Below are 23,389 nucleotides of genomic sequence, written 5' to 3'. Positions count from 1 at the left end.
ATGGCTGCAATATAACAAAAAGTGAAAAATTTAAGGGGGCCTGAATACTTTCCGTACCCACTGTACGTAAGACGTTTGGTTTATGGTCTTTTGGACAAATGTTTAGTGCTACAACCTTCTCTGTTTGTCATTTTGTTTGAACTCTTTAAAACCCAAAAAGTTACACACTCCAACTTTATTCTTTGGCCAGACTCACATGAATCTCGTCTCCTGCAGTTTGGTCTTATAGAGTGGAGGGTTTCCCTAGACCACACGGACTGCTCTTTTTCAGAAAGCAGCTGTCTATATCCTGTTAGTCTAACCACAGAGGGATAAAAACAGAGGTGTGCTTTTCATCAGGCTAATTTATGGTGAGGCCTCGGGATGATGGGGTTGAATTTCAATGTCCCACTTCTGTGTGCACGCTGCGGTAGATGTTAAAGTGATGACCCCCATCACCGGTGAGCTCAGTATGTCTTGAAACTGATATCATATTTTCCTGTGTGTATTTCAGTTTCTCTTTGGTAGCAGGTTGCAGCTCACTGTTCAAACACTCTGTGGGGCTCATGATGTGGGCTGATGTATCGGTCTAGTAGCTTATCATGTGTCAGTGTAAACATGTGTTATTAAAAGAAAAGACTGCATTCCCATCAAAGCAGTGCTCAGTGTTCAGCAAGGGGTTTGTGTGGGGTTTTTACATTTATTTACATTGGCATTTACATTTATATTGATTTTCTTGCCTTGTACAGTCACTTCAGCAGGATGTTAACAGTACAAATTTCTTATTGGAATTAATTTTACCATTGTTTATCCTAACTTCAGGATGCTCCAATGCTGTTGTTCCTTTTTAAGTATACTTTATGAATATAATTTTATGATAAAAGACAGTCGGAGATGTGTGAAACCTGGACTTACATGTGGGCGAAACAAGTTTAATCCGTCTTGGATCATCTCCCAATCCCAAAATCCCCTTCTATACATTGTTCCTGTAGGGCTCCCAAAGATATATATTGCATTTTGTAATTTTGCTCAGTGAAATACTTAATCAGATTAGTTAATTACTACAGGCGTTTTCTCTGGGCCAAGGCTCATTTAAAATGGACTGTGGCAAAGTGGAAAACTGTTCTGTGGTCAGACGAATCAAAATTTAAAGTTCTTTTTGGAAAACTGGGACGCCATGTCATCCGCACTAAAGAGGACAAGGACAACCCAAGCTGTTATCAGCGCTCAGTTCAGAAGCCTGCATCTCTGATGGTATGGGGTTGCATGAGTGCATGTGGCATGGGCAGTTTACACATTTGGAAAGGCACCATCAATGCTGAAAGGTATATCCAAGATCTAGAACAACATATGCTCCCATCCAGACATCGTCTCTTTCAGGGAAGACCTTGCATTTTCCAACATGACAATGCCAGACCACACATCATGGCTGCGTAGAAGAAGGATCCGGGTACTGAAATGGCCAGCCTGCAGTCCAGATCTTTCACCCATATGAAACATTTGGCGCATCATAAAGAGGAAGATGCGACAAAGAAGACCTAAGACAGTTGAGCAACTAGAAGCCTGTATTAGACAAGAATGGGACAACATTCCTATTCCTAAACTTGAGCAACTTGTCTCCTCAGTCCCCAGACGTTTGCAGACTGTTATAAAAAGAAGAGGGGATGCCACACAGTGGTAAACATGGCCTTGTCCCAACTTTTTGGAGATGTGTTGATGCCATTAAATTTAAAATCAACTTATTTTTCCCTTAAAATGATACATTTTCTCAGTTTAAACATTTGATATGTCATCTATGTTGTATTCTGAATAAAATATTGAAATTTGAAATTTCCACATCATTGCATTCTGTTTTTATTCACAATTTGTACAGTGTCCCAACTTTTTTGAAATGGGGTTTGTATATAATATAATACAGTACAAAATAGTACAAACCATATGATATAAATGATTCCTTTTCCATTTTTTTTTTTTTTTAATATATATACAGTTGAACCAAAATTTATTCAGACACCTTGAACATTTAATTAATTAATACAGTTTATTTACTATAGTATAGTAGACTAGTATATACAAGATCTCAGAGTTAAACTGTGTCAGAAAAAATCTTAAATATGTCAGATAACACTTAGGTCGTGGTCAGGTCAAAGTGTCTGAATAAGTTTTACTTCACACATTCCACTGTATGAAGAATTTTTGGGTATAATATGTCACAGTTTACTTTATTTTTCTATCCTCACTTATATAAATGAACTATTGTGTCCTGCACCCACTAGTAAAAATATATCAAAAATGTATGAATAATTTTGTAATGTAACACAGCTTTGTATTTATTCATGTTTAATTCATCAAGGGCTTGCTAGCGAGAGGGTGTTTTTGCTTTGTTGTCAATAGTCAACATTTTTAATCACTATAATTTGATTATATGGCTGGAATTTTCTTTTAAGCTGTATAAGGAAAGAAACAAATATCAAATAACAAACGGTACAAACTTAATAAATGGCCTCTACCAGTGAATTTGAATGAGAGATGTTCCAGTAATTGCCTTTAAGCCTGATATAAATGATTCCTTTTTCTTCCTGCAGATGTTAATGAATGTGAGAGAAGCCCCTGTAGAAATGGAGGGATCTGCACAGATCTCGTTGCGAACTATTCCTGTGAATGCCCAGGAGAATATATGGGGAGAAACTGCCAGTACAGTAAGTTCATGCTCGTGTTTTTATGGATGCTTCCTTCCCTGTCCCATTTCTTCTCCCTCAGTCCATCCAGTGGGCTTTGTATTAAGAGAATTTTGTGACAGTTCAGAGCATCTGTTTCACCGAGTCTATGGAGAAGGATGCGAGAACAGCAGAGAACAGGCAGTTATGCCCACACACAAAAGACACATTGTGGCAGGGTGAACAGAGACGGGAACAGTGGGTGTGGCGTCATGCCTCGGAAAGGGATTTAATTGAAATAAAACAAACATATACTATTGAAAAGAGATGATTTGGAATATTGCTCCATAATGAAAGGGGGCGATATGTTTTAGCATCTTTTGGGGACCTGACAGCCATTGCTTGCATTCCCAAAAGTTAGCTTACCCAATTTCTTCCTCAAAAACTGTGTGTATGAAGGAAGAGACCGAGGCATGCTTGGCAATTAAAGGCAACAGTGATGGAGTGAACAGGGTGGCTTTACATTCATCACACTCATCTCACACTATGCAAACTGGAATCATATGTCATTTAACCTTCCTTTTAAATTCAGTAGTCAATGCTGATGTACCAGGTTAATATTTTAACATAAGCTCTATAAAAGAACTGAAACACTTTGATTTAGGTATGATCAAACGCTTTGATGAAATAGTATTTCATCACCTTTCATCACCATTTTATCTGCATTATGTAAAAGATTTATATTGCTGCTGCTGTTTTTTGAATAAATGGTCAATGAGACCAAGAGAAAGATGCAGACGGATGGAGTGTGACTGAATTACTGAGAGAGAGAGAGAGAGAGAGAGAGAGAGAGAGAGAGATGGCAAGAGGCAGAATATGTCATTTGTTCACAATAGATATGCTTTATCGCCATGAATCAAAAGGGATATTAGTTTTCTCTGGGTTATTTGAGATATCTCAAGACATTTATTAAATGGAGACAACCACCTCTATCATCCTTTTCACTGTTATTACTTTAAACATTAGCAATTTTATACCAGCTTCCAAAATAATGATCAATATATATATTTAAACAATTTGTGGGCTGTTAGTTTAATGATGGCTGTTACTTTTATATTGTGGGCTGTTAGTTTAATGAGGAAAAAAAAAAAAAAAAAAAAAAAAAAAAAAACAATTAATTATTCAATTATAATTGTGTTAAAATCAGCACAACAGAATGGAATAGAATGCTTTCATCTGCCATAGTGATGTCATTTTCAATTATCCTCTTTTTTTCTTTTTATATGAGCACAACAATTCACAAATTAACAAATAATTTGTGCATGAATTATCTTTATTTGGAGGCTTTTTTCTGCAAAAAAAAAAAAAAAAAAAAAATGATTTATGGGATTAATTGTGATTAATTTGATTAATCTATTGTTTTGTTAATCCAATTAAAAATGCTATTGATTGACAGCCATAATAATGGCGCACACACACAAACACAGGCAGCCATATTAAAAAAGAAATCAAAATTCTCTACCAAACCAAACCCAGAAAGATATGTCGCAACATACCTAGAATGAGTTTGACCAAAGCCCTGTCAGAAAGCCCTTCACTCATGTCTTCCCACATTGCTAAAATCGATTACTGCTAAATTCCCCCAGTCATTTGACTGACAGTCTCGCTCTATTCATTTCACCTTTTTGTCATGTTGAATCACTGCCACCTCCTTTGCTTTATTATGTGTGGCAAGCTGGCACACTGTAAATCATTTGCATGTTGAAAGTTTAAGGTTCCCCTCACTCTCTCTCTGTCTGTCTGTCTCTCTCTTTGTGTTAGAAATGCTGTAACAATGTAACTACTTCTTGACAGTAATAATAAAATAAAGAAACAAATAAATCTATTCAGTCAAAGCCAGCCACACTGGCTGAAAAAGAGTATTTGGACATATAAGTCACATTTAATTGTTTTAGTTTTGTTCTTTCTTTCTTTCTGAAATGTCTCTAAAAATGGCTTAATTGTGCAAATACTTTTTGGGGACAGTGTATATTGCGAAGTATCATACATTCTTCGTTCTTGTATAAGAAAGTCTCTTGTGCATATAGCTGTGAATGAGCAGAATATCAATGAAATGTGTAGTTGCCTATTATAATAATAACAGGATATCTCACTATTTAAAATGACAAAGCATGCAGCTCCCAGCATATCAATATCATGTCATACTGCTATAAGGATCTCAGAATATGACAAGTCATCTTGATAAGCTGTCACAGTCAAATCAGAAGGCCAAACTTTATACTGCAGTATATTTACATTCTTCTGTGTAACCATAGGCAGTTGCTATTGGCTCAAGTGTTGAAGGCATTAATTGAAGTCTGCAGCAGCGTTTTCCCACTGAGAAACTGTTCTCACAGTTTGCTTTGACATTTACTTGTGTGCTTGCTCATCATTTGTACAACACAACTGACATGAACACATTGTCAGTCAGGATGTTTGCATGTTTTCATTTACCCCCATGTTGACAAAGTTCCTGTAAATTGATGGTTACAAAGTGTTGTACAAAGTGGCCTTTGCTTTAAATGATTTGAATGTTTTGAGTAACTAGACTTGTTAAAAAACTAAAACAGAGCTTGGTTTTGTCCTTTCTTTAAACAAATAAAATTATTATTATTAGTAGTAGTAGTAGTAGTAGTATAAATAAAATAATAATAATAAGAAGAATTACACTTTCATAACTCAAGATGTTTTGCCATTTTATTTATTTATTTATTTATTTATCAATCAATCAATCAAGAAAATTGGCTGTCATTATACCTTGTAAGACTGCTGATTTATCCAGTATGCAACTGCAAATAATTTGTTCAAATAAAATCCAAATTTTTGTATAGCTCTGTTGCACATCTGTATGCACATCATCAATACAAGCAGTGGCGTAGCGTCTGGGCATGCAAGGTATGCACGTGCATATGGGCCCGAGAGGATTGGGGGCCCACTATTACGGGCTTAACCCCAAAGTATACATCGGGCGTCCGCGCACCGTCCGCATCGCAAAATTTTCGTCATCAGGAGGGTTCGCAGACATCCGCACTCCCCGTCCGTGTGCAGCCCAATTTTTGTGATGGCACGGACAGTGTGTGTACTGAAAACAGCCCATGCGAGAGTGAATTGAGTGCTTGAAAACAAAAGTCCACTAGATATTGTGCAGTGCAGTGCACATGCCGAACATGCCTTTCTGCAGCCAAATACTTTCAAAGCCTTGCACGCGTGTCTGTGCGCGAGACAGAACCTGTGTACATATGTTCAGAAAAATGAAGTATAATAGAAATAATGTTGTCAATAACTTGCTATAGCCTATCTATGTTAAATGTACTGAAAATCATTAAGAATATGAATAAATGGACCATAAAATGGTCCATGCCATGTCTTAGTGATGATCTATTGTATTTGACCGGTATTCGCTTTTCTGTCATTTTTAAAGTGGGTTTCTGAAACTTATGCATGCAGTAATGTCAGTAATACAGAATTTTAAATGAGTCATATTGGTTTTCTGAAAAAAAAAATGACTACGTCTGCACATTTTAAGATACTGCACACAATTTTAATAAATGTAACTCGTACTCTTGCTGGGGTTGATAGGCCTACTTTATATTCAACTAAATAAAATGCACATAAAATGTAATGGAAACAAATTTAGAGAAGAAACTTCTAGTAAATTTATTAGGAATAAAACATGTGCATTAAAATAGTCTGTGACAGAATAATTAATTCATAACTGGAATAATCTTCGAACTCATCACCTCTGAAATGATGCTATGATCATTCTGAAATTCCAAAGTCAAATCGGTCGAATTCAAGAGTAGACTGCATGTGTTGAAAAGCGGGTTTGTTTGACATTTTTGAAATATAGTAGTCAACATTTGAAGTGGATCAAAACCTTTCATCAAAGTTGTCCTAAAACCTTCTTCTTAGGACAACTTAGTTCTTAGGACAACTTTGATGAACTTTTTTGATCCACTTCAAATGTTGACTACTGTAGATCCGCAATGCAAAGTAAAAATGATGGAGGAGCGCATAGTAAGCCTACTGTAGTGCTGTTAGTGATGATATCTTATTCATATTAAAGTCTGCGAAGCCAAGGGGGGCCCGTAAAAATTTTTTGCATATGGGCCCGGGGCTGACTTGCTACGCCACTGAATACAAGTGTGTACAAAAGGAAATCTAGTAAAAAAATATTATGTCAGAACAATGTCTTGGTAACAGGCTTGGGCAAAATTGGCTTCAAAATTTTGGAACTTTACTATATATAATATAACTTCTTAGATGTAATCTTGATTATTTAGTTCCATTTGAAAGAAAAATTTCCAAAATAATTCCAATTTACCCAAAAAATAAGTCCCCTCCCCACCCTAATCCATAATATATAAGCAATAATTGACAATGGGCCTCTGAATTATTAGAAAATACTGCACACCCAAGGTAACAATGTGGCCATGACACAAAACAGAGGCTGTAAGGACATTTGAAATAACTGAAATAATTTGATATTGAACTGTAATGTGGTCAAGACCTGCTTGGAACTACTTTATTGTGTGTTTCCTGGAAGAAATATAACTGCACACCTTAGAACATTCATCAGCCAGTCAGAATAAAGCCCTGTAGTATAATGTTATTTAAACACTATGCTATAATACACGTGCAAAAGGTCTTAAGGGTGTGGAACGACATGATGGTGAGTAATAAATGACATGATTTTCATTTTTGGGTGAACAAACCCTTTAACCCTTAAATGCATACCTCGGGTCTTTAGTGACCCGGGACGTCATTCACTACCCTCCTCCTCATTCATTTTTTTAAAGTTAGACTTCAACCTTCTTGGTATTCCTCAATCGATTCATTATAAAGAATATAACATGAAAAAAAATCATAAAACTATAAAAGAATGCCTATTTTTTAATTCATTTTTTGTAAAAATTGTATAGGGTCGCTAACGACCCGAGGTGTGTATCAGTGTACGTATATTTTTTTCTGCACAACAATAATTGAATTTTAGATGACAAGATTCCACAAGGTGGCAATGTCTGATACACAATGCTGAAGTGACGACTCGTTTAGACAGAAACAAAATAATAAGAAAAACATGAAATGGCTCAGCGATTTACTGCAGAGCAAGTACTGAACGCAATCAAATATGACTGTAACTGTTACTGGATGGATCTGGTGAAGCTGTTAGCGATCGAAAATTATATAGTTCTGAGAATATGTTTGAGATCGCGAATGGGCTCATATTCGTGACCTCAAACATAAAACTAGCCCATTATTTGCTGAATTTACTGGGAAATGAGCTCTGACAAGGACAGTGATGATGGCATAAAACATCTGCTCAAACTGAACCCTTTCAAGCTCCAAAAGGTAACAAAATATGATTCATTTTATTCTTCTGTAATTGCTACTCTAAGAGGAGTTTTATATTATCGCGACAGGTAGAGATCCTTCCGTGTTAGATCCTGGTCGATAAAGACCCGAATATGTAAGAATGATTGGCGAAACAGTCATGCATTTAAGGGTTAACATGGGCAATTCATGTAGAAACATTAAATGCATTATTAAAAACTACACTTGTAGCAGTTCTATTAATTTCTTTGAAGTTAATTTAATACTTCTTTCTTGATACTTTCAATGTAGATTTAAAAAAATAATAATAATAATATAACTAGTAATAATAACTGTATCCTATTTTGTAAACTCAAGATCAGTAACTGTACTGGAATTAAAAATGAGGCACAACTGTAAAATTAAGGGCATAACTCTACTTCGAAAAATAAATAAAATTAAATATTGTTTTGTGTCAAGAAAAAGTAGGAAAGCAGTTGTCAATGGAAATTAACAAAAAGTTGTCAGTGATATGAATGAAAGTTTATTGTGAAAAACGGCACAGTCAGATAATCCATCTCTTGAGAGAACATCCATCATTTTCATCAGTTTTGAAATCAATATTTGGCAGCTTATTTATTCCAGAAGGAGCTCCTCATAGACATTTATTCTCCATCCAACCATTAGTCAGTATAGAGTGCCAGTGAATTCATGGAGCCAGGGCCATCGCTAAAATTCATGTGGCCCAGGACAAAATATTTATGGTTTGATGCCTATATTCCCTTGGACTTAATGAGTGGTCTATAAGAGAGAGGACCTTAGTGAGCCCAGGACAACATATGACAAATTTGATTTAGGGTAAAGTATGTAAATGCCTTTCCATATTTGTGGAAAATTGATTAGCAGATTAGCTGTTCAATAAGGTTTTTGGATACTCAGCACGTATGCCCAGAGGGAAAGGCGCGTGTGTGTGTGTATGTTGAGAGGGAGTGTGAGGAAAAGAAAATAATCAAATATCCAGCGAGGAGCCATTCCTGATTAGACTGACAAATTCTGAGCAACAAAATATTAAGGGATCCTTGTGAAGTCTCTCAACATGTGTTCTTGGTTCACCTCATGCAGAGAGATATAACGATGTAAGATGTAAGAGAGAGAGATGTAAGTTCTGAAGGCCCATTTAAGATTTTATTTTTTTATTTTTTTATTTTTTTAGCCAAATAATATTTTCATTAAAAGTAACAGATGGGAAATCCAGTTTTCAAAGGGTGTTATTTCAGTAGAAGAAATATAGATGTGCTAAACAGGAATTGGCAAATTGGAATAAATTGAGGCATTGTTCAGAAACCAAAGCAGGATATTACAGTCAAAAAACTTACAATCTTAAATGGAAATCACATAATAAATATCCATTTTAAGAGTATGTTCATATGCTTCTACAGTGACTTTATTTAGTTTCAGCGAGCACCAGTTTCAGAGGTTAAAGTTTGATGTAATACTTCAACCTTGAAACTCATGTTTTACAGATATAAAAAAATAGATAAATAAAATAAAACAAAATTAAATTAAATTAAACACTTGTGGCTGTATCCATTTTAATCTTAACAAGGAGAAGCTCATTCCCATGCAGTTAATCCTCATTAGCACAAGCACCAAAGATTGAGGTGGCCTTCAATTCAATTTATAGATTATATAGGTCTGGTGTAAAATGGATTCAACTGTCGCACCGCTGTGCCTGTAGCATTAGTGATGGCCACTGTCTGTTGGGCTGCTGATGTATGCTGGAAGGTCAGTAGAAGAGCTGCACGCTGCTGCTGCTTTTGCTGTGGTGGGCGGCTGGCAGCCAACTCATTCAAGATGGTAGATCACACACCGAGCCTCGTGTCATCACAAGTCACAACGGCGCCAGAGAGAAAATCTGAACCGAAGGGATCCACTGATGCTCATACAATGATAGACAGAATATCTCTGGGAAATGCTGCCAGCAGTCCTTATGCTTCACAATATGTAAGCCAAACTGAATGTTGTGTATCAGTGTTAATAGGACTAATGCAGTGGTTCTCAGGTTTTTTTTTGCCACTAACCCTTTAAATTTCATCCATTGGAACACAAAAGGAGATAGACAAGGGATGAAAGAATGGTGAATGTAACTGAAAAGCTTAAAAATGGTCCATATGCTATGATTCACAGATCAAATGTTATGTCGTTATATACAGAAAATCCTCCTCACCTTCATTCAAATCTGCTGTATTAATGCAGCTATTCAGAATTGAATTAAAAATACCTTTTAAATTCCAAATAAGTTCTTGAATTTGGATGGATGGATGGATGGATTTTTTGTTCTTTTCAGAGAAATCACATATATTACAGTTAAATCCTATAACATTGTACTTGCAGTCTCCATTGGGCTTAAATTAATACCCCACAGAGAAATAACAGATCCACAATGATAAAAGAGCTCTATGGAATTCGTGAAACATCTCTTTGATGTTAAAACTGTGTGAAAATAAGAAAGTCAGCACGGTATAAAAAAAGACATGGCAAGAGAGAGGGGAAAAAGAGAGAGGATAAGTTTTGAGTTATTTTTTATTTATTTATTTATTTTTTTGTTTTGACATAATTGAACTCTGAATCCACGGATCCACAGCAAACAGAAATCTGTTGTGACTGTAGGTGTCATAAGTTTACTCTTGTGATGTGCCTGTTCTTTGATTCCTCACAAAACTGTCTTTGTGATTGAGGGATAAAAAGGGAAGAGGCAAAACAGAAACTTCTGACTCCTTCAAACAGCACCAGGCAATTGAGATGAATCAATCGGCAGCTATGGAGTGCCAAGCCTGGGTAAATATTAGTATTGAGCACCCGGGGTAAAGAAAAGGCACCTGAAATGTCAGAGCCCAAATTGAATTGAAGATGTATATCAACACAGTGGCCTATGTGCATTTCCAAACAATCAGACCACCACTAGGAATGTATTTGCTATGCAGGAGAAGAGGGATTCTGAGAAATATTAATAGATGTATTTGTGGGGTTGCAACCCAGGCAACATTGTTAAATTACACAGAAATGGAGTGGAAAATGAGGGCGTGTGTGTTGGTTTGGTGTGGTGATGCTGTGCATTCAGAACAGGCAGTAGATGGTGGACATTTAGATTATCTATACAGCAGAACACCAAATGTCATCTTGCTAATTTCTTTATCTTAGTGTTTGTTTTTTGGTTTTAATCAGATGAGAAACTAGAGCACTGTTATTATCTTGTTGTAAGGTGGTAGATTTACAACAGATTCACAACAGTGAGAAAAGGCAATAGAGATGTGCTGATGACTCAAAAATCTTATATATATATATATATATATATATATATTATACAACAGTTCTGTCTGGTTCTCGAATCTGATTGGCTGATAGCCGTGCGATATTTCAGTGATAACAGCACTCCTCCTTCCTTTTCACCTTTTGTATCACTCCGCTTGAAGTGACCGTCATGGCGGACGATCAAATCCACCGTAATTTTTGCGAATACTACTTGTTGTACCACGAACTGTAGTTTTGATAGTTTTTTAGACGAGAATGTAGTTGTTTAGACCTGAAATATGTGATTCATATTTAATAATAGCTCCTATTTTACAATTTGTTTGGACGTTTTCGGAGATGTGAGCTCCAGGCCGTCAGCGGCCGTTCAGGGGTCATGTACGCGCCGAGAACTGCTTCATCTCGGCCAATGCTTCGGGGATTTACCGCTGGCACTTATAGTGGTTAAACATGAGACATAATTCAATTTGAGTACATAAAACGGGCAATCTTTGGTCTTATTAATCTATTATTTGTTCCAGAGCAAGTCGAATTGTGCAGTTGGGTAAAATTGGTTTTATATTTGCACATTCGGACATCCGTATTCAATAACCTTGTTATCACACTACATTGGACATTCAGTGAACATTCACAAGTAAATATGCCATTAAAACTATAGTTGCCTATTTTGATCGACTGTGAAAAATGTTGTAAGTTGACAATCGTTGGTTGTCAATATCATGTCACTGCTTAAAATTCGCAAAAACATTAATTTATTGCACATTTATTGGAAAGTCTGAATTTATCAGAAGTCTGAATGTGCGAATATAAAACCAACTTTACCCAAGTGAATTGTGCTATGTTAAATCTGATAATAATTATTGTTACCTTACATCCTTTATATAGCATATTGGCTACAACTAGACGGGAAATATCAGACGAAGACTCTTCTCCGCTCTTCAAATATGTAAAACATTAAACGACTGTGTTTTTTGAGTAAAGAAAACGCTTTACATTTTGTTTTCAAACAGATCTTTATTTTATGATTTAATGAGGTTTGACTGACATTTTGAGGATACAATGGAGTTACGAGGTTTCGTCACAAGCTCTTTAAAATCCTTTTCATTCATTAAATATGTAAAAACCAAAGTCCCTTTAAGACAAGTCATTTCACTCGGCGGCCATCTTTGAAACGCCTCTCGGGCATCCTGGGCATCATGCAATCTCTTTGAATGGGGAAACATCAAATTCTCCAAAACTGTTCGCCAACCTTACGATTACATTTCATATTTGAAATCACCAATGAAATCTGACAACAGCTGTCTTATAAATGTTTTATCCAAACGCTCGAATCATGACAAAAAACTATTTTTAGGCTGGATCAAGCTAATGCGCATGCACAGACCTAAATGCGCGTCTCTTCTGCCATGTTTCAGAGGCGCGCGTCTGACTGTTTCTGTAGAAACCGGTGCTTCTAACGGCTTGCTGCAGTGACGCGATGACTTTACCAGTCGGCGATTGGCTCTTATTTAGAAGGCAGGACTTATTCCGCCACATTGCACGTTACACTTTCTCCCGTTCAAAACAATACGAGTGACACGTCTTGTGTTATTCTATAGTCTTTGGTAAAAACCCACATACAAGCGTAAAGGGTGACCTATAGTTGTTGTTGTTGTTGTTGTTGTTTTTTTAGTTTTTTTTTTTAAATAACTAGTCTGAACTGACTGAACTGTACAATTGTGTTTATTTGTTGTTCAATAAATATTATTTTATATAAATGTCCATTAGTGCTTAATATGGATTGAGTGAAAGTTACATTAATACGCCATTAGATGGCGGCAACACTTTACAGGTGAATGAGTCAGTCAGTCAGTAGTGACTTTTAAATTGAAAGGAACTTTTGCAAAGGAAGTTGTTTTTGCGCTGTGGTGTTATGGATGTTTTGGAAAATTCTGATAGCTGTAAAAAAGGACAAATACAAGATTGCTTTCCTCAGCAGACATTCAAACTGACTTTTATAATGGATATAATATTATGGAGATCGACTTGAAGAATTAATGTAATGTAATATATCAGACAGGTAATACTCTCTCAGGCGATCTCTCTCTCTCTCTTTCTCTCTCTCATACTGTACAAAATTCAATGAGTTTCAATGAAGCGACTAAACATTCCTTCGTTACTAGTTCTAAAGTGACGTTTTAGAATTAGTAACGGAGGCTTGGTCCAACTGTCAACTTGAGATTTGAATCCGTGGCGGAAGGAAGTAATGCTGCATGAAAGAGGGTTTTAAAGACACTCCATTGTTGTTTTTATTTGTTTACACACTCGTGCCGTCGAACTGTTGTATAAACGCAATATCACACGAGTAGCCGTAGGTAATCACTGCGTGCTGATATACAGCCATATCGCATGGCTACGAGTGTGATATTGCGTTTATACAACAGTTCGACGGCACGAGTGTGTAAATAAATAAGAACAACAACGGAGTGTCTTTAAAACCCTCTTTTGTGCAGCACTACTTCCTTCCGCCACGGATTCAAATCTCAGGTTGTCAGTTGGACCAAGCCTCCGTTACTAATTCTAAAACATCACTTCAGAACTAGTAACGAAGGAACGTTTCAAAACTCAAGTTGTCAGTTGAACCAAGCCTCCGTTACTAACTCTAAAACGTCACTTTAGAACTAGTAATGAAGGAACGTTGAGTCACTTCATTGAAACACATTGAATTTTGTACAGTATTAGAGAGAGAGAGAGCGAGAGAGAGAGAGAGAGAGAGAGAGAGAGAGAGAGTAGGCTATTACCTGTGTCTGGTAAATTGCATTACATTCATTCTTCAAGTCGATGTCCATAATATTATATCCTTTATACAAGTCTGTTTGAATGTCCGCTGAGGAAAACGATCTTTGTATTTGTCCTTTTTTACAGCTTTGGGAGTTTTCTATAACATCCATTACACCACAGCGCTAAAACAACTTCCTTTTGCAAAAGTTCCTTTCAATTTAAAAGTCTCTTGTGCTTCACTGACTCATTCTCCTGTAAAGTGTTGCCGCCTTCTAATGGCGTATTAATGTAATGTTCACTCAATCCATATTACTTAATGGACATATTTATATAAAATAATATTTATTGAACAACAAATAAGCACAATTGTACAGTTCAGTCAAACATAAAGCACTAGTTATTAAAAAAAAATAGGTCACCGTTTACGCTGGTATGTGGGTTTTACAAATATTTAACGAATGAAAAGGATTTTAAAGAGCTTGTGACAAAACCTCCTAACTCCATTGGATCCTCAAACTGTCAATCAAGCCTCATTAATCTGCCTCACCTCCTGAATGAAGTGCGCACGCAGTTTGGACATCTCCTCTGTGCAATGCAAAGGTAAATAAAGATCTGATGTTTGAAAAAAAATTGTAAAGCGTTTTCTTTACTCAAAAAAACATATGTTTATAAAGTTTAATGTTTTACGTATTTGAGCTGCGGAGAAGAGTCTGATATGTCCCGTCTAGTTGTAGCCAATATGCTATATAAGGATGTAGAGTAACGTTACGTTTATTATTATCAAATTTAATATAGCACAATTCGACTTGCTCTGGAACAAATAATAGATTAATAAGACCAAAGATTGCACGTTCTATGTACTCAAATTGAATTATGTCTCATGTTTAACCACTATAAGAGCCAGCGGCAAATCCCCGAGGCACTGGCCGAGATGAAGCTGTTCTCGGCGGGTACAGAAGCACTGAACGGCCGCTGACGCACTCGAGCTTGCATCTCCGAAAACGTCAAAACAAATTGTAAAATAGGCGCTGTTATTAAATATGAGTCACATATTTCAAGTCTAAACAACTACATTCTCGCCTAAAAAACTATTAAAACTACAGTTCGTGGTACAAGAAGTAGGCTAGTATTTGTAAAAATTACAGTTGATTTGATCGGCCACCATGACGGTCACTTCAAGCGGAGTGATACAAACGGTGAAAAGGCAGTAGGAGTGCTGTTATCACTGAAGATCAGATTCGAGAACCAGACAGAACTGTTGTATATATATATATATATATATATATATATATATATATATATATATATATATATATATATATATATATATATATAAGATTTGACGCATTTAACACAAAAAAAATTACAGAAGCATGTGAAATTGAGCCATAACATAATTTACAACAAACAGTTTGATGATCTTAAAGTCCATGCTGATTATATCAGAGATGGCAGAGAGAATTATTCATTCCAGTGTCCGTTTCGCTTTAAAACACAAACTCTCTATCATATTTTGTCATTGTATATGAAGAGCACGAGCCCTCCTGCATCACGCTGTTTCTGTCTGAATGGAACGTCGAAACATCCCGCCGCTGTAAGGCCAGATGATATGAAAACTATGTTTCTCGGCTGGATAAAGCAAACCAGCTTCTTGCTATGAAAGTTTTGATGGATGAGGATCACAATCAAAGTAAAGACAATTGCAGTGACATACAGAAGCACGCATGAGTCCGTTATATTGATGGGCAAACAAATCATGTAGGCCTATGAGTGCTCTCGACACACTGATCGCACATTGTATTTATGCACAGACACATTTCAGTACGTTCATATTGTTTTCACACACATTCAGGATAATGTTTGGATTTATCCTGTGTATGTTGGTGTGTACTTCAGTATATATGCAGGTCAAGGCAGTTGGTTTAGGTTTTTTTGGCATCTCCATGTGGTCCTGTTCAGTATCGCAACTTGACTGAAAGATTTAATGTGAATTCGTTTCTCCACATGGATATCAGTTCAACTGCTGTTATAAATATGCAGTGGTCTCTGTTACTTATGGTCAGAAGTTCAAAGTAAAGGTTCTGATGGTAATTTCATGATTTACACCCCTTGACCTTTTATTCGTAACCTTATCCATCCATTTCAGATTGATGTAGTCAGATTTATGCAGTATTTCTTCAAGACGAACTTTGTAATGTTTAAGAGTCTTTCAGCATTATGTTAAGAAATGAACTGTTTTTCATAAGTGGTGAACTAGCTGGCCACATAGTGGTTAATCTGCATCCTGTTCATCTTTGAAAGGTTTTCCTTTTATTTTCTCTGTCTGGGAAACAGTAGATTGTCTAGCAGCAGGCGTGCTAAGTTTCCTACAACACTGCATTTATCTGGTTTCTGCATTCTATTGTCATTTTTTGGTCTTTGGAAACACATGCAGAAATGTTGTCTTCCTCCACAGTTTGGTTTTAATTCTCTGGTTTGATCTTGCATTAAGTTTATCAATAAATAAAATTTACTGTTACTGTAATGTAAATAACATTTAATTAGATATGTAGTTATATATTTAATTTTAAGATAACTTAACTTTTTTTATTTAAAAGAACAAAACTGCAAGACTAACATAGCTTACATTTCTATATATAAAAATAATAATCAGAATAATAAAAAAATACTTTACTGGTTTATCCTAGTACATGCCCCTGCTGGACAGCACAGGCCAAATGAAAATAGCAAGCAGAGAAAAAGAAGCAAAGTAAGGGCTTGAATAATTGAATCATCCACATAGCCCTTAAGAGGGGAGGTAATGGAGGAATGTCTTTGTACATATCAGTGTTAAGTAAACAAACTCACATCCTCTCTTTCCCAGAAGGCTTTGAGGAAGTTCATTTTAAGGATGATGATTCAGCATTCCGGTATTGATTTGGTTGATGGGTGACTAATTACTGGAACCTTTTTAAATGGGAACAGAAAAGGTTCAGTTGCGACTTGCATAAAGAGTTTGATGTAAGGACATAAGGACTAAAGAGGCTCTAAGAGTCTTAGTAATTCTACTGGGACAAAAAGATAGAGATGCAGGTTTATATGCTTACAGATTAAAATTAGACATTGGCTCAATCTGGTACAATGTATTAAATGGAAACATTATGCTGAATATTGTACATGGTCCCTTTCAAAATAACAATAAACCAAATAAAGCAAATTACAATAATGTTGCTGTTTTACTGTATTTTGATCAAATAAATGCAGGCTTGGTGAGCATAAGAGACTTCTTTTAAAAAAAACATATTTAAAATTTTACCTAACTCCAAACTTTTGCACGTTAGTATATTTACAGACAAGAAAAACATGGGGCAATTTGTCATTTTACAGCCTATTATAGGCTTTTACTTCACAGATCCACCATAATTGTTATGCTGTATACTGCATGTGTTTTCAGCTCAATGTTTTACATTTTGTTCTTCTCTTTAGTCTTTCTAAGAAGATCGAGGTGGAACCTGCTTGTAAAACTTTAGCATTGAAAGTGTGCACATTTAGTTAAATGTGCACAAGATAGTTAAAGCTCTTTTGTTGTTCAGGTCATTGGCAATGCTTCAACTTTGAGAGATTTGAGTATTTTTTGTACAGAGAGAGAGAAAAAGACAGATGAGAGAAAGAGAATACCTTTGAGGCAAAAAGCAAAAAAAGCTAAAAGTGATATTTTGAACCAAAATAAAACTGTAGTCTTTCTGACACTTGTAGAATATCTAATTGCATTACGTTTCTATGGAAGTCATGCTTTTCCAATTAAATGTTCACACAGCTGAGGTATTTAAGCACAAGCAAGCATACAGCCTGTGAAAACACCATGCTGACTTTGAAAGTAAGAGATGCACCTGAAAGCCTCTTTTTGGAAGAGAGAAGAAACAAATCACACCTTTCAAGGTTGAAGATTACAGGAGCATGGAAACATGTTCACGTAAGGCTTTTTATGCACTGTAAAAAAAAATAAAAATGGAAAATGTACTGGTAGTTTTCGGTCAGGAAATTTCTGTTAACCCTAAAACACAACACAATGCAATGTGTAATTCAAAATACAGGTAAAACGCATGTAAAAAAAAAAAATTCTTCATATTTATACAGTACATTGTGCTCTATTTTTTAGACTTTTTTAACAGTGTGAGCTTCACTATTTTGAAAATGAGAACACCAAGGCCGATATTGCCCTTAATGAAAACAACATGCAAAATGGGATTCCTGTGGGTGAAATCATGTCCCTAGGTGGGACGGTGGAAATCAGCTCATAGGCTGAATGAAAGGAAATCATTTTTGTAACGGAAGAGGAAGAACAGAGTGTGTCCATTGGAGAGATCTCAGAGGAGGATAAAAGCAAGGATAGTGATTCCCAGGGCGATTCTAACAAGGACGCCGAATGGTCAAAGGAAGCGTCACTGACAGCCAGGAGGTAGTAGAAGAGTATGTTTGATAAGCAAGGGCCATGTCTTTTTGGTATTTTAAGGGTTAAGTAAAATGTGTGGGTTCCTTTTCTTCCTAATTAACAGTTTATTTTGTTTTTCCCCCCCTCCGTTTTGGCTTCAACACTGTGTTCTTTGTCATCCGCTACAAGCACAGAGGTTTTTCAAATTTTCCGTCACAGTGTTCTCTCCATATTTATGATTCTTTGCAGCCTTTAGCCACTGCCTACGATGCTCTGGATCCTTCACTGGTAACGGAAAGTAACTCACTTCTGCTAAACATTTACTTCTTGCACCTGGGGACATGTCAATTAAAAGTTTTTTTAAGAATTATTTCCTACTCAAGCAGCAAGGCACTATTTGACTCCAGTCATCTCTATCCAATAGGAGCAAACTGGGAGTTGCTTTGGAAGGCAACATTCCCAGTACATTATGCTTGTTGAAGTTGTCCTAACTATTTGGCAAAACAATAGCCCTTTTTCTGTTTTCTCTAGTCATGTAGCACTGATTTCAGTATTTATTTATTTATTTATTTGCCTTTTTATTAGATAGGCAGACAAGTTTTATTGAAAGCCTATTTTGCCAGCAGTGAAGTACCTCATTAATTGTACGTTTATAGATAATAGACTCTATACAAATAAACCTAGCATCCTTAAATCAATAAAGTGTACATTGTACTTGTTGTGGATGTGTCATTGTAAGTCTAACCTCTCCATTCATGTGTCATTTCTGTGTATTGAGCAGAATGTTCCGGTCCACTGGGCATGGAGGGTGGAATCATCTCCAACCAGCAGATAACAGCCTCCTCCACTCACCGAGCTCTCTTTGGCCTCCAGAAATGGTACCCCTACTTTGCCCGGCTGAATAAGAAGGGTCTTGTGAATGCCTGGACCGCAGCTGAGAATGACAGATGGCCCTGGATTCAGGTAACAGATTGACATGGGCAGATTAAGTCTGGATGAAGATCCATCAACTGTGAATGAACCTGTAGTTGGGAGAAATTTTATCTTCCTGTCGGCAGGTTTATCTGAGAATGATGATCATTGGTAGAATGTTTTTTTTGTTTGTTTGTTTTTTTTTTTTTTTTTTTTTTTGTATATTTGCTTTGATAGATTTTGTTTCAGAGACAAGCTAACTTTTTTAGGTTTAAAGCTTCTGTTGTACTACTTATGTGTCAAATTATATTCCAATTTATTTTGCTTTATTCACATGGCGTACTTTAGTAAATATTGCCAAAGCAATGTAAAAAAAATGCATATGTAAAGCACTAAAAAAAAATCAATAAAAAATAAAAATATATGTTATATAATAACACTACCAGCCAAAAATTTGGGACAATCGAGAATTTCAATGTTTTTGAAGTCACTTATTTATTTTTGAAGTCCTATTAACTTGATGAAAAATACGGTTAAAACAGTAATGTTGTGAAATATTATTACAAGTTAAAGCTGCAGTCCGTGACTTTTTTTGGTTAAAAGTTATCCAAAATCAATTTTTGATCAAGTACATAAACCAGCCAGTGTTCAAATATATCTCCTTACCTTAGCCTGATTCACAACGGTAAGCTTGTAATAATGTTTTATAAAATAATATATATATATATTTTTTATGAATAATAAAATCTGTAATGGTGGGTTTCCACAGGAAATTCAAGCATGCAGCCATTCATCTTTGCATCATTACCTCACGTCTGTAAACAGAAAGGACTCTCAGCTAGTAGGCTATATGGCATGTGAGGATGCTATTGGTAGCGGATCATTTATAGCCTTTTCTCACAGCAGCTGGAATAATTAAATTTATCATTTTGATAGCGGATTGTAATCCAGAAAGGTCCAAATGACAATCCTCAGTGACAACTGGAGATTCACCCGTAGTCAAAAGCAAAAGGTTTCAGACTGCGAAGTGGCTACAGAAATTAAAATCTACAGGTAACGCTAATACACACTAAATACACATAGTCACGCAATGCTGATGTTGTTAACATTAACAATTTGAGAATTAAGTATAACGGTAATAATAATTTGCACGGTTTGACGTGATCTGAGCTAAGCGATCATTAGAGTTAATCACCATTGGCAGCGCAATTTATTGTAATGCTTTTTTCTCAGTTGGTCAGAACAAAAGTGGCAGACATGTTAATTACTTGTTCAGGTAACATTTTACAGTAAAATTCTTATTTTGGTCATTCTTTCAAGACTACAGTCTGTGATTCTGAAGTACAGTATCCACACCGGTGCGGTGACTGACAGCAAACATTAGATGCACAACCCACAGAAAGATGATAATCCCACAAATAACTGCAATTGCAGGTTTCAAACAGAGATGGCGACAAAGAGGCAAAACTTACAGACTGCAGCTTTAAGAGAACTGTTTTCTATTATAATATATTTTAAAATGTAATTTAGTCCTGTAATGGCAAAGCTGAATTTTCAGCAGCCATTACTCCAGTCTTCAGAGTCACATGATCCTTCAAAAATCATTCTAATATGCTGGTTTGGTGCTTAAGAAAAATTTCTTATTATCAGTTGAAAACAGTTGTGCAGTTTTTGTTTGTTTGTTTTTGTTTTCTTCAGAAAGGAAGCTCTGAATTTATTGGGATCTCTCTGTTATCCACTCAAGAAATCAAAACAGTTGTTTTTCTAACAAATTCCCTCCTTGGCTGCAACTCTGTCAGAAATGTTTCAAAAGCGCATAAATGTTGCATTCACAGAACCACTTCATGTTAGTCCATTACTGTTGATTGATGGCGATGGTAAACTTACATCTTTGTGTATCTTTGAGTTTCTTCGGGTAGATGGTTTAGTATTCATATGTGGTTTCTTCAGCAGAGTACATTTGATTGATAATGCAGACAATCACACTGGATGGAAGTCTCAGTCCATTTACCTCTAGTTTTACGATGAGTAGCCTCATGTCAACCTCAGATTCATTCTTTAAATGCCTGCTTGTAAAAGACAGAGAGACTGAATTGGATTCTTCATTGAATTGATATTCAGCGGCTTGTCTGTGCAGGAGTGTAGTGTAAAACTGACCTCTGTGAGGAGCTGAGATGAAATTCGGCTAAAGAACGAAATGATAGGGAGAGGCTGACTGCAGACTTCTGAGCGTAACAAATTAACCACCATTTGTGCACCAGTGGTTGCTCGCAGGTAAAGGCTGAGGATTATAGGTGGAGCGAGAGAGAGAGGGAGGGGAAAGTAGTAAAAAGGGAGAAATCTAAAGCATTTAGGGAGTTTGTCTGACTTTAATGATGCCACTTGGGATGGAGGTTTTGGTGCTCTGGAGCTGCTGGGTTAGAACACAGAGAGGTGTGTTAGAAATATCAGATTGGCTTAAGGCCATATGCTGTGGTAGCCTCCACATGACCTCTCTTGAGCTCTCAAATCAGAGGTGACATACTGTTTGTGTGCCTCTCGTTAACACACTTTTTCCTCACTGTCACTCTTATGCTGTCCTTCCCTCTCATTTATACCTCAGCTTCTCACTGTCTTCAAGCCTTCAGGTGCTGTGGTGGTGAATAAAATGCAAGCTCTAGCATCATTTACATCGAGGGCAGTGGGGGCGTCATCACCAATTTCTGCCATGTTTGGCAATGTTTTTTTTTTGTGAACAAATGCAATAATTATGAATTATTCCACCTATGCATTCAATTTTAATTGGTTTTGAGCTAAATGAGAACCTTTTTATTCTTGGAAATTCAGGTATGCCTACAGTAATTCTAGCAGAAATTTAAAATATAGGCCCTAAAAGAACACTTGGAGACATAACTACCTCCCTTCAGCTCAAAGCTCAATAAATTTTGTTTTGAAGGTAATAGAACGACAATTAGTTTCCCCCGTATGCTGGGAATCGAAAGAAACTTTCAGCAGGAACGTAGATCAAATAGATCCTAAAAACTCTCAATATGTATATAATGTGTTTTTCAGTGTTTATCATAAACTTATGAACACATACAATTATTTAATAATCTAACCCTTAAATGCATGACTGTTTCGCCAATCATTCTTACATATTCGGGTCTTTATCAACCCGGATCTATATCTAACACGGAAGGATCTCTACCTGTCGTGATAATATAAAACTCCTCTGATATTAGAGTAACAATTACAGAAGAATAAAATAAATTGTATTTTGTTACCTTTTGGAGCTTGAAAGGGCTCCGTTTGAGCAGATGTTTTATGCCATCATCACTGTCCTCGTCAGAGCTAATTTCCCAGTAAATTCAGCAAATAATGGGCTAGTTTTATGTTTGAGGTCATGAATATGAGCCCATTCGCGATCTCAGACATGTTCTCAGAACTATATAATTTTCAACATCTTCAAAATCAATATTTCAATCGCTAACAGCTTCACCAGATCCATCCAGTGACAGTTACAGTCATATTTGATTGCGTTCAGTACGCTCTGCAGTAAATTGCTGAGCCATTTCATGTTTCTCTTATTTCGTTTTCTGTCTAAATGAGTCGTCACTTCAGCATTGTGTATCAGACATTGCCACCTTGTGGAATAAAGGTGAACTGCACTTATTCCGTCATCTAAGATTCAATTATTGTTGTGCAGAAAAAATATATGTACACTCATACACACCTCGGGTCGTTAGCGACCCTATACAATTTTTACAAAAAAATGAATACAAAAATTGGCATTCTTTTATAATTTTATATATTATATTCTTTATAATGAATTGATTGAGGAATACCAAGAAGGTTGAAGTCTAACTTTAAAAAATGAACGAGAAGGAGGTTAATGAATGACGTCCCGGGTCACTAAAGACCCGAGGTATGCATTTAAGGGTTAATTATTTCACTTATTTATGACAATTTAAGGGGTTTTCTAAAAAAAAAAAAAATTGACCTTTTTTTTTTTTTTTTTTTTTCTTATTAC

The 23,389-nt window shown here is 36.1% G+C and overlaps 1 protein-coding gene across 3 annotated transcripts in view; it reads left to right on the top strand.

Moving 5' to 3' along the window:
* The window catches only part of edil3a (EGF-like repeats and discoidin I-like domains 3a), a 224,477-nt gene that overhangs the window by 137,199 nt on the left and 63,889 nt on the right, over positions 1–23,389 (top strand). For all 3 annotated transcript variants that reach the window (XM_048189138.1, XM_048189137.1, XM_048189139.1), the window contains 2 exons: positions 2,565–2,678; positions 19,250–19,431. In XM_048189138.1, coding sequence (XP_048045095.1) covers positions 2,565–2,678; positions 19,250–19,431 — 296 coding nt within the window. The remainder of the gene's footprint in view (positions 1–2,564; positions 2,679–19,249; positions 19,432–23,389) is intronic.

This window comes from Megalobrama amblycephala, linkage group LG4 (genome assembly GCF_018812025.1).
Source record: "Megalobrama amblycephala isolate DHTTF-2021 linkage group LG4, ASM1881202v1, whole genome shotgun sequence".
Lineage (NCBI taxonomy): Eukaryota > Metazoa > Chordata > Actinopteri > Cypriniformes > Xenocyprididae > Megalobrama > Megalobrama amblycephala.
This window is presented reverse-complemented; position numbering and strand designations above follow the sequence as displayed.